The sequence below is a fragment of the Eleginops maclovinus genome, chromosome 20 (assembly GCF_036324505.1).
Source record: "Eleginops maclovinus isolate JMC-PN-2008 ecotype Puerto Natales chromosome 20, JC_Emac_rtc_rv5, whole genome shotgun sequence".
Taxonomy (NCBI): domain Eukaryota; kingdom Metazoa; phylum Chordata; class Actinopteri; order Perciformes; family Eleginopidae; genus Eleginops; species Eleginops maclovinus.
This window is the reverse complement of record NC_086368.1, coordinates 5,580,099-5,592,710: the sequence shown is the minus strand read 5'-3', so window position 1 is coordinate 5,592,710 and position 12,612 is coordinate 5,580,099. Positions and strand designations below refer to the sequence as shown.

General features: G+C 37.8%; 1 protein-coding gene across 1 annotated transcript in view; it reads left to right on the top strand.

Moving 5' to 3' along the window:
* ptprt (protein tyrosine phosphatase receptor type T) overlaps positions 1–12,612 on the top strand; it is a 293,754-nt gene that overhangs the window by 199,368 nt on the left and 81,774 nt on the right. Inside the window, exon 18 of the mRNA XM_063910759.1 lies at positions 5,356–5,388. Within this exon, the coding sequence (XP_063766829.1) occupies positions 5,356–5,388 (33 nt within the window). The remainder of the gene's footprint in view (positions 1–5,355; positions 5,389–12,612) is intronic.

Sequence of the window (12,612 nt, the reverse complement as noted above, 5' to 3'; positions counted from 1 at the left end):
AAAGGTCAGTTAGCAATGCTAATCAGAGGCTAACAGAGAATATCCCAAACACCAAGAGGATACTAACCTATCAGAGAGCAGGACGATGCTAGGATTTAGGTACAGGTGGAGACTGCAGAACAGGGTGCTGGTAAATAATAAAGAAGAGAAGAAGCAAGAAAGGCAGAAAGTAAGAACATTAATGGCGTTTTATTATTATGAGAAATGAAAACATAGCAGCGATGGTTAACCTCAGGGTCAAATGGATATGCTAATCACATGCTAACCAGGCTAACAGGGCATAATACACATAAAAAGGCCAATTACACGGCAACCACCACCACAGTAGATAGGAGAAAGAGGAAGCAAAGCAGAATTACAGGAAGAAAAGAAAGAAGCAGCTGAGATGCAGCTCAGATGTTATCATTAACTCAAACTCAGCCATTTATTTAGGCTGAAAGATCTTGTGCAATTCAAATAGAACCATTAAGCATCTATTAAAGTATGAAAGACAGAAAGAAAGAAAAGTCAAGCAGACATGGAGAAGATCACAGCTTGAGGGAAAATATATAATGAGGAAATAAAAGTAAGTTGCAAGGAGGAAATATCCAATCTTGAAGACGGAGGAATTCCAATTGCTGATGATAGTACGGAGACCAAATGATGCTCGGAGAAAGAAAACTGATAAAAATAGTGCAGACAAATAGATTTGGACAGTGGGAGGTTTACTATATCATCGACCGCTTTGCGAGGTCATCTATATTTCATTCCACACACTGAAGCCACTCGTCCGGGTCAAAGAAAAGTGTTTTTTGAATTGAAAGTGTTTTACATGCCTTTCAGAGCCCATGAATTATTCTGCAACAAAACTTTGTTGTAAGGCGAGCATGCACAACTGTCCAATTAATCTTTCAGAACGCCGTTACACGTGTTCGAAATGGACTTTGTTTCTCAAGGAAAGCCAGGAGGGTGTTGCTTATAATGCAATGTAAAAGTGAATAACGCCGGACATGGCTGAAGTCTTAATGGGGATTCGATGTTTCTACAGACAGGTGTCCCCAAGGGCTCAAACAGCCGGCATCAGAAGATACACTTTTCATAAAAAGGTTGAGAGGAGAATGGATGCATAATTAATGTTAGTGAAGCTCCCTAAACACTCGCTGCTTCTTTTGTGTGAGTGTGTGTGTGTGTGTGTGTGTGTGTGTGTGTGTGTGTGTGTGTGTGTGTGTGTGTGTGTGTGTGTGTGTGTGTGTGTGTGTGTGTGTGTGTGTGTTGTGTCTGAGCAGCAGACCTCCGCTAAGTAATGGAGAAAAGGTGATCTATTGTCAGTGTCAGTCTATGCAACTGCAAATTGATGGAAAAATATGTTATTTGAACTTCTTGCTCCTCTATTTCCTTCCATCAAAACACTTTCAAATTCAGACCCTGCAGACATGTTTTGTGATTGTATTATATTTGAAGCTTTAATTCTGCTTTAATATTAGGTTAAAGAAAGACTCAACCTTGATCGACCTACTTGGTTTCATAGCTTAGAGATAAACATCTCAAAGAAATAGCACATAAATGAGGTTATGTAGAAAAACACTACCAAAACACAATTTGCACAATGCCAAAACAAAAAGCATAAATATAGACGTATGACGCTGGACATCTGCCCTTTCACATTAGCTCTCATATGCTTGCCTTATACAGTAGATGCATTTGTGTGGAATTATTTGAATTATTAATCCAAAACCTCTTCCAAAGGCCTTCTGGGTATTCATGGCTAGCAAGGCGGGGTCAGCCTGGCAATGTTTCAATGATTATTTACAGTGTACATGTGTTTTTTCTTAATATCTTCATAGGAAATAAGAGAAATGACCAGAGCTTTCTTCTGCCCTGTCGTTAAACACAAATAGTGTTTGTCAAAGTCTGATCAGTAAAATCTTTAGCAGCCTCCCAACTTGTGTTTGACCAGTTTGTGACAATCAGCACTGTTAACTCTAGGGCTGCATGATTTGACAGCTATTGCAAATAATGTTATTATTCTCAATATGAGAGGCAATGATCACATTTTCATTCAAAAATGTATAAAAATGCTCATGGGTCAAGGATTTTGTATCAAGTCTGATGAATACAATTTGTAGGTTGTGATATCTCTTCAGGACCAAAATATATACTTTGGTTGATTTGAATTTTGAATTGTCCCTATTGCAATTTTGATTGAATGATAATAGATTGTTCCTACTGAGTTCCTTAAAGAGGCCCTATTAGGCTTTTGGGGTTTTCACTTTCCTGTAGTGTGTTGTATATGTTGGTTTGCTAATCGATAAGATCCAACTGGGCTCTGGTTTCAGGCAGAGGGTTTTTTTCAACCTTAAAGCATGGAGATATGTCACAGTAGAGGCACTACATACTAATATCAAGGTGAACCCATCATAGGGCCCCTTTAACTCCATAGTGCTAGATCTATAGTTATTTGTCATTTAACTTCAGGTAGATTATCTATATGGTTACTACATCATTTTAATTCACTGTCCAGCGGAAGAATTAAAGTGTGATTCAAGTTAGGGACATTGAAATGAATTCTAACCTGGATGAGCCCATGATAGATAAACAAGGGAAAGTGAATGGTCAGTTGTGAGGAAATGGCAACAAAAACGCTGACCGCATGTGACACGATGATTCACGAAGACAAGTAGGGACTACAGAGGGAGATTGGATGTTATCTGAAAAGCAACAGGCCTGCCACAGGCTACTGATGCTGCTAGACAAAGGATTAGTACTCACCAAAGTTGGGTACTATACACACCAATCACTCATGCACACACTCACACGTGTATGGCTGCTGTTTCAACAATTACACCACATAGAGACACAAAGATGTATCCAAAATTGGATTGTAGACCCACATTTGCATTGGGCATCAAACACTCAAAGGCATTTTTTTTACATAGACACACAGCTACACATTAATACATATTTAAACACACTGTAGTGGTCTTGACTATCGCTTTGTCATTGTGTTAACTGTTTGTTTGGTGTCTGTATGTTTTTCCGCCAAGTAGTGATCTTTTTTTCAGCTGCTTTTATGGTTGGATTTAAAGTGTGACTGTCATATGGCAAGTCAGTGCAATATCACCATATGTGTGTGTGTGTGTGTGTGTGTGTGTGTGTGTGTGTGTGTGTGTGTGTGTGTGTGTGTTTGCTGAAGGCCTGATTCTCCTCCTTGGGCATTTGAAGCCAACATTGACAGGGTTAGAGGCATGGATTGTTACACACGTGGACACACACACAGATTGAGAAGGGGAGAACTCCAGATGGGTCTGTGATTGCAAACACTGCCCCCAGCCAAACACAGATCAAAACATTTATTTTACAACTCTGCTGCGTCCTTAAAACCAATGTTTAATTTAGAAGGTCCCAATGTTCCAGATGAATTCACAACATGTCGGAATAACTAAAAAAAAAAAACACCTACATTTTATTCCAAGCATTACTAAGACTATAAATATTGTCCCTCAAGTCCTTGACTGCTACGAAGAATAGGATACCTTAGCTTAAAGGCGCCATGACATGTTATACAGGGTAGTTTTTTTTGTTTAGTTCATCACACAATCTAATATCTGAACAAAATAACAGATCTACAGGACAAATAAAGTCTAAACAAGTTAGCAGAGCTGAACACATGTGTACTGTAAGGGAAATTGTGCTTTTAGTAGTAGTAGTACCTTAATGCTCAAAGATAAAATTGCTCGATTGTTTTTCAAACCTGTGTTCAAACAAGTGTTCACAAAATTCACAGAATCATACTTTTTGCTCAAATTATTGTTGCCTTGCTGAAAAATCATACATCCATTGATTTCAGCCTGATTCATTCCTATCACATCCTACTCTAGCTCTCAACAGCAATGGGTAAACCAATAAGCAAAATACCCATTGTAACTTTTGATATGTTTCATCCTGTTGTTTTTGACATTTTTTGAATCAACCCATAATGCATAAGTACATAAAAACTGTTCTTCTTTTGTTCTGAAAGATGAATGAGTATCAGTCAAACAAGTGTTGCAAGCGTAATATCGTGTTTCCAACTGAATTGGCAGAGAGGAAAGCTCCTTAAACTCAACATTGGAATAACTTTGGCAGAAAGAATTCACACCTCAACATGAGTGACAACAGGATGTGTTCAGATTTAAATTCCTCTGCTAAATATGGCTTCTGTCCTCTCCTACATTAATGTTTCCAGTGTCTACTGGCTCTTTGCAAAGTGTTCTTGGGGCCATTTTTAGAGAAATTGTTCATGTCATGTAACTCAGGGAGGTGTACCTGCTGTAATATCCATGTTTGTCACTTTGACAAATCCTTAGGTCTTGACATATCACTTATTAGCACCCTTATTGAAAACCTACTGAAGTCCCACACACTGGCACTCTTCTGTTATGTATTCTGCAAGAGAGAGCCTGCTTTCCAATCCATATGGGGCAGGTCTGATCTTTTCATGACTGTCCAAACAGAAAAACATTTTACACCTTCACAGCTCATTATTTTTGACTGTTTTCCAGACATAGGCTACACATCAATTTGCATGTATGTGTATAACATTCATGTTGAAGGATTAACAAAAAGGAATTGTGAATGAGAGTACATATGTTTTAGCCTTTAATGTATTGCCATGCCATGATGTTGGTTCTTTGCCAGAAAATAATATAATTAAGGTTATTTTTTGCCAACATGAACTCATCCTGAGAACAAAATGTTGGAGTAAATCTACCATATCTGCAGAAAACAACAGAAGCTGCAGTGTTAAAGACTCAGTTCTCTTAAGAGTGGTGCATTAATGATGTATTTTTGTAGGACAACCCGGAAGTTATCATTGAAAGGGCTCCCTAAGCCAAAAGCCGAAAACAAGATTTGTGGTAAACACATTTTTATGACACTGACATGTTTTGTTCAGCAGGATAATCTAAACCCCACTTTCAAATTAGTTGAAGCATAAATACAATTACCAGAAGTAAAAAGCTAACGTACTGCTTTAAACATCAATGGCTAATGTCCATCCTAATGATATTTCGCATTTAGTCACTTGTTCTGAACCACCTTTTTTTTTTACACATAGAAGATTCGAACCAGTGGGTTATTTACTACCAGAAAACACTTGAAATTTGTTTTGACTTTAAGATGAGGGAGTCGAAAGGAGTAAAATGCCTACTCAGTTTCTAGGACTCATTCATGCACCTCTCCATTTGGATTCAGTATGCTCAATGTACAGATGTCTAGGGTTTCTCATCACAGCCTCTCTGACTCGAGTCTCATGCCCTTTAATGTCTCACTCTATCTTCCTGTTTCCTGTCTTTGGCTCCACCCCTTCCTGTACCTGCCTTGCGCTTGCTCCGATAGAGAGATTCACACATGGAGAACTCTGAGCGTGGGGTATTGTATGTTTACTTCTAGACATCAACCCATCCACTCCTCCCCTCACTGTGAATCCCACCTCACATTTCCTGGTTTGCAGTAGTTTTCCAAATGCATTTTATGACTAAGGCTACACCTGAAAAATGGATGTGGGAAATCCAGTATTGGTGTGATTGAACAGTGACATTCTAGGCAAATACTTATGCTATACACCACACAAAAAGGCCCGATCTAAACAAATTATTATTTTTAAATGTGTTGCTACTCCTACTTTTTCTCTTAAAGTATGAATCATGAATTACCTAATATTTATTATCTCTCAGTTAAAGCTTGAGTAATGGCATTGACTTAATGCTGCTCTCACTGCAATTTAACAACCAGATCTGTATCACTAAGTGGTTGAAATGTAGGTTATGTTATTCCTTTGAGAATATAATAAGAGCTATAGTAGAAGTCCTCATTTATGCACTTGTCTTGCATACGACGGCTAATAATGTATATAGTTATATATCAGGAAAATATGCAGGTGTGAATGGGACTTTTAAAATGAGCTAACAGTCATGTCAGCTGAAATAAGATGCTTTTGGTATACTGTCCCTAGCATATTTGATCATCCAGGTCAAGTCATCTGTCCATCATCATTTCACGTCACATGTCTAAGAGTGCACGTTTAATACAATTATCATTGAATCTCATTACTTCAGTGTGGTGAGACATGTTTGGATATCTGTCTGATACTTTCCCCGTCATTTGCTGTTGATGCATTGTCAGTAATTGTGTTAATTGCACGGATATCAGCTTCTGCAGTCAATCTCTCTTTGAACATGGAACTATGAATTCTGCTGCTTTTTAAAGCATTTTGCATATAAATGATTTAATCTCATAAAAAAATGCACATTCACTCAGAAAAGCCCAGCCAACCTGCCACCCTCAATATTAGAATAAGGTAAAGTAATTGATTCAACTTTGTCGGTCAGAAAATATGTCTTTGGCTTCAACGACTATAACACAGGTGGGAGATGTGTGGTAATGTCTCACCATATGAAATGTGATGCTTCACAAATATCTCCTCCCACACTGTTCTGGGCTCGAAGACAATGCACTCTGTGACCGTCATGGCAGCTACCGCCTTGGAGTCTTTCACATATTGCATTAAGAAATGATCTAAAAGATTTGAAGGTATTTTTATTTAGTCTGTTCAAATATGTTCATCACCTGAAGGGAGAGGAGATAGTGATAGTCATAGTGAGGGGAAACAGTTCCCAATTTCCCCAAAGTATTTTATTGAGCAAAATGGTTTGTTGAATGTCTGAAACATGGTCTTGACCTCAAGAAACAAAGTTATAATGTTTGGGTTCTTCTACAAAGTAAGTTATTATTTAATCTAGTGTAGCTTTAACCAAAGTTATTGAAGTTATTAAACTTTGATCCCAAAGTTCTCCAAAGTTGTTCTATTTCATTAAACCATCATTTTATTTTCTTCCAACTGATGGAAAAACAATATTAAAGCAAACGTCAAAGGTTAATAAAGAAGTTGGATATTATTGTGTACACACAGAGTCAAATAATTAGATTTTTTAGACTTTAGAGACCACATTTCATCCTTAGGGAAAACAAAATGTGCAAATGCACAGCTGTTAAAGTGGGTTATTTGGGAAATTATCAGAATGACTTGACCAAAAGTTTGTCTTAGACCTCAAATGACCCCCAACCCACTCGACTAAGTGTAAAAAACAAAAACAAAAAAGAAATGTTGAACCTTTGCACTGGCACATGAAAAAAGGACTCATCCTGTTTCCAGGCAATATACTGCATCGTCAGAGGCTTAGTCTATGACAAGAGAATGGATGGCATTAGTAAATGATGTCAGCCCAGGGAATGGACTCAGGTTGGATCCACTGCACATTGTAGACTCTTAAAAGGTCAAGTGGTCCAAGCTGTGTCTGTGTGTGCATGTTTGCTTGACTTGGAATTCCAGTCTCGAAATTTAGGTATAAGCTGTACATACACACGTGCACACACACCTCTGAGTCCTGAGGGCTTCCACGCTGACAGATGCTGCACTTGTACTTGTTCACAGATAAGTTGGCAAAACACACACACACACACACACACACACACACACACACACACACACACACACACACACACACACACACACACACACACACACACACACACACACACACACACAGGACTGGACTTGACCCCCGTCCTGCAGTTGTGACACATGGTTGAATAATGGATTCTGCTTCTTGCTGAGGTAATGGTCCAATTGCAGCATTGTTAAAATGGCTGATGGTCATACACAAGACAAGCGTACACACACACTCACTCTCACACACACACACACACACACACACACACACACACACACACACACACACACACACACACACACACACACACACACACACACACACACACACAGCTATGTGTGAACTCTCACATACTGTATGAGCACGTTAACCGGTACATAGAAAAGAACACCCCAAATAATGTGTTATTCAAACCTAGGTCTTTTTTTTAATGGTTCTACCACTTTCCAGTAATATTTGTTGTCTTGAATTGAATTGCTTAGAACTAGGGATGCATGGTTTGAATCAAGTCTACAGTACATACTATTAGGGCAAGCAGTCAGACAGTTTTCACCATACCCACTCTTCAGTGAAAGCCACATTATTTGGATTTGTAGATGAAGGTGCAGACACATTTGCCTTCTTACTGCTTTGCAAAATGCTTTACAACTATCATACTGTGTGAGCAGCTCTTCAGAATCTCTGTTTATAACGTTAAACATGTTCCTGTCAAATAGATGGCTTGGATAGGAGACAATTTGACGCTTTACTCAGTTTATTCAGTAAACCAGTTTCATGCTGTTGCGTCCTTATGTTAGTAGTTAGTGTTTTGGGCTTTATCAGCACTCCAATGATGTGGTGTAGAAGCAACCGATCATATGCTTGAGTGTCTCTAAAAAGGCTGTTTGTGAATTTCCAGGGTTATTTAACAACATGTCAACAAGCTGTAGAGCTACATTTTAACAGGAACTTTGCAACAGTGTAGCCGTTTTCTTGCTTTATCGCGTGTAATGTGAATACAGTGTACATGCAACAGGAGTAAATTGATCATTTATATAAATACAATCTAATAATATAATCTTATATCAAGTTTTAGATGAGTTTGTATCATAATGACATTTTTACTTCTCTTTTTTTGGTTGCCAAAATGAATATTGTTCATCGTTTTGTTATACAGTAAAAATGTGTTGATTTGTACGTTTAAATTGTCAATGTACATGTTAATGGAGCAAATTAAGCATACTCCAGGTTAACTTTTACTTATATCTAGAGACAGATCCCTGAAATATATTATAAGTGTTTTGGTTAGTTGGAACAAAGTTGGTTGATTATCCCTATAAATACAATTTAATGACAAGGTGCCTGTACAGAATGTAATTATTCTTAAAAACATGCATAAAAAGAACAATAATCGTATCACAGCAAGAATTGAAGATGCAAAAGGTAAACATGCAGGCGTTTGCTGATGTATAAACGTCAGATCGGTTGTAACTAAGTACAGCTCATTAAAATCTCTTTGCATCAGATCTGTCACTGTGCAGTAAATCATCTGCACTACAGTCATTTACCTGAGTTTGGAGATTTAATGAGATCTTAATAGATATGAAATCTTCCCACTCCTCATTTGTTTTGACATGTGTTTATAAGGTCATAATTACTTTTCTTGCATCTATATGAGTGTTCATATGCATATGGCATGTTGACATCCACATTTTCACATAGCGCTAATTAAGTAGATTATAAATAGAGAAGAAAACCTGTCCCTCAAAAGGTATTTTTATTCCAATTTAAATCTGATCTATCAAGTCACTTTCCTAACAGCCCCCAGTTTTACTTTCACATATTTTAACATAAAATAGGCCTGGGTGTGGCTTGCTAAGTATCAAAATGACAATATTAGCAGATGGAGAAGGCAGATTTTCTCTTAATTAAGCTGCAGTTTGTGTGTGTGTGTGTGTGTGTGTGTGTGTGTGTGTGTGTGTGTGTGTGTGTGTGTGTGTGTATGTGTGTTTATTTGTTCACCTGATAATATTCATATGAGCCCATGATAAACTGTAGCTGTCATATCAGTGTGTAAATGGTTATGTGTCTTTGCAGCAGAAGCCATTCATATAAAGCCACGATAAGTCCAAGCCTTCATATCAGAATAGGGACGTGTCTGTTTGTGTGTGCAGCTAGGTCTGTGTTTACGTATAAAGTATACCCCATCGATACAGAGCTGGAAAACAACCTGCAGCCGTTACACAAACATGGCAGTCATTTCTCCCCTTTATGGATCTGTTTCTATGTGGCATAAACCAATGACAAACAACCTTGTCCAAGAAGCTATAATAGTTGCTATGGCTACATCATTCTGGTTTGACACCCGGCATGTTGGGCTGCATTAACTGGCAGGCAGGGTGGCTGGTAGCTGCACATTATGGACAGTAGGGAGCCTTTGAATCAGAGTAAAGTGGTGTACTTCACTTGTCAGCTTTGTAACTAAAAAATGTTAGTTTTAATGATTTGTATCATTTTTTTCAAAGATTTTGCCAGTTTAGCCTTTTTTTATACAGATATGTTTGAAAAGCGGAGATATTATTATTTGAATAACCAATTACAGTGGTAATATTTGAATTGAGAAAGGTTAACAGTTTATTGTCAAAAATAAGTGGACTGAAGATTAGTTATGACTTGTTTATGTTATTGATCCAAGATGCTGCTAGGGAAGATAGCATATTCAAGAGTAAATATAAATGTATTGCCGCTTAATCTTGTCAGGCTTAGTATTTTAAATATATTTACACATATATATTTAAAGTTCTTACAAAATGAGTCCTCAGTGGACGGAAGCTATCACAATTATGGACATGTGCAAAGTCCCTCCTTTTTTGAGGCTTAATGTTCACGTACTACACATCTGATATTTTAGATAATATCATCTTCACTTTAAAGTTAGGGTTCTGTGTCTTGAATTGGAGTCTTAATGGGTTATGCTTGCTACATAAAAACTAAACAAAACGATAGAACAAATGTTTGCTAAAAGGTTATACCATTTGAGCCAAAGCCATTTTCATGTCTTGTATTGATTGCAAACACTTGGGAGCACTGTAGTTTTTAACGTTAAGTACAGAGAGGCACTCAGAAATCACACGCAGCAAGCATCATGGGTAGCACAACGAAGCGGTCTCACTGTTGGTAAGGCTGATATTGTAAACGATTTAAATAATGTGCATCACTGTATCGGGCAGAAATGCCACACAGTCACTTGATCCTCAGCCTGTCTGGAAGTGAATCTCAGAGCCACGGCCACTCTTAGTTTACTTCACTCTAATGTATTTTTGTCAGCTTCCTGTAACAGATAGCTAGTATCTGATGTGCAGTACGATGTTGTGAACGCCGCTACAGTATGAAATCCATTCTTCACATAAGCACTCGAAATAATCACGGCCCTCATTGTCTAACAATCATTTAATAAATACATTTTTACTTTGAAAAATCCCCAAAAGATCCACACATAAACACATAGTCTGTTCAAATAGAAATATATCATCATTATCTTGCTACAAATACATCACCATCTACTATCACTTACTGTATCCTGTTTTCATTCACACGGTACCGTCCACAACCTGGTGGAGTGTTTTTTCTATACGTCATATTCATATTTATGACCTGTTTTAACGGTTGTGGCTTTTACAGCCGGGCTCTCAGCGCTCTGCACTTTATTAATATCATAAGGACAATGTCATCACAGCCCTAAAACAGGGTTATGGGTTTGTGTATGTGCGTGTGTGCGTGCATGCGTGCGTGTGTGACAGACAGACAGATTCAGTAGTAGGTGGGAAGTTTGCACTTCTTAAATAAGAACATAAATATTGATCCTGTTTAGCCCTGCTTGACATTCGTCTCATATTGAGACTCAGTCAGGTGCAGTATAAGTGTTTTGCCCAAGTGTGTTTGTGTGTGTCTGTGTGTATTGTTTGCTTCAGATAGAATGAAATCCCAATCTCTAGTCTCTAAGGTGCAAAAGGGGAAAGGAAAAGATGCCAACAAGCCATTACCGAGTTACTGCAGGGAGTCAAGTGTCACAGATATATTTATACACAATTTGTATATACACTCACACACACACACACACACACAGACACACACACACACATACACACACACACACACACACACACACACACACACACACACACACACACACACACACACACACACACACACACACACACGCACGCATATGGATATGAGATAGTGGTCAAGTGAAATGCAGAAGTATTGATCAGTGGGTGAGCTATCAAGTAAAGTAAGGAAGGTCCTTTTGGGGAAACGTCTACTAAACTTTTGTTGGACTGTTTATTTTGTTATTTCGTTTGTCTTTCATTTTGTCTATTTTCGTTCTCCTAATTGGCAAAGCATGGAATGTAATATAGTGCTTTCATTACATTGTAGAGTTACAGTTAGTAGGGTAAATTCTACAGATATCTAATAAAACATTAGAGTAATATAGCCTATATCTGCTGCATTGTGTGTGAATGTGCCCTTTAAATTGAATTCAGTGAAAGACTTCCACCAACACACACTCGTCATCTGAAATATCATCTCTGCTTCCATTCGATCACATTTCCATCTTCTCTCTTTTTTTCTCTTCTTTCATTCCTTATCTCATATCTATCCACCAGTCTGTCGGTGATGGAGGCATCAGATGTGCACTTTCTTTATTGTATTTGTCCTTACAGTCTTAACTCAAGCTTTTTAATTTGAATCTTAAAACTTACATCTTAGGCTCATATAAAACTTTAGGGTCATCTGTGTGATGATGAGAACATAGAGCGTGGATTATCCCTGCTTAATGATTCCAGTGCTTCATGCTGATACATCAGCATACACCATGTTGAGTAAAAAGTTGTGGGCACTAACAGCAACACTGTCTCTGTGTTAAAATGGTATTTGTTTATGTAATATAACAAAATGAGTAATATTAAAACCCGTGATTGATCTTGGGTGAGTGATTTTCCAACGATCCCTCTCAAGATCTAGTTGGTGAAGGGATACATGAAAAAATAAAACTTAAACAAATTGATTACTGATTTATTTTCTTAACTGAAGTTTGTCCTGAAACAAACCTTGAAAACTAAATTGTATGGTAAGTAACTTTTATTGTTTTGAACATTTT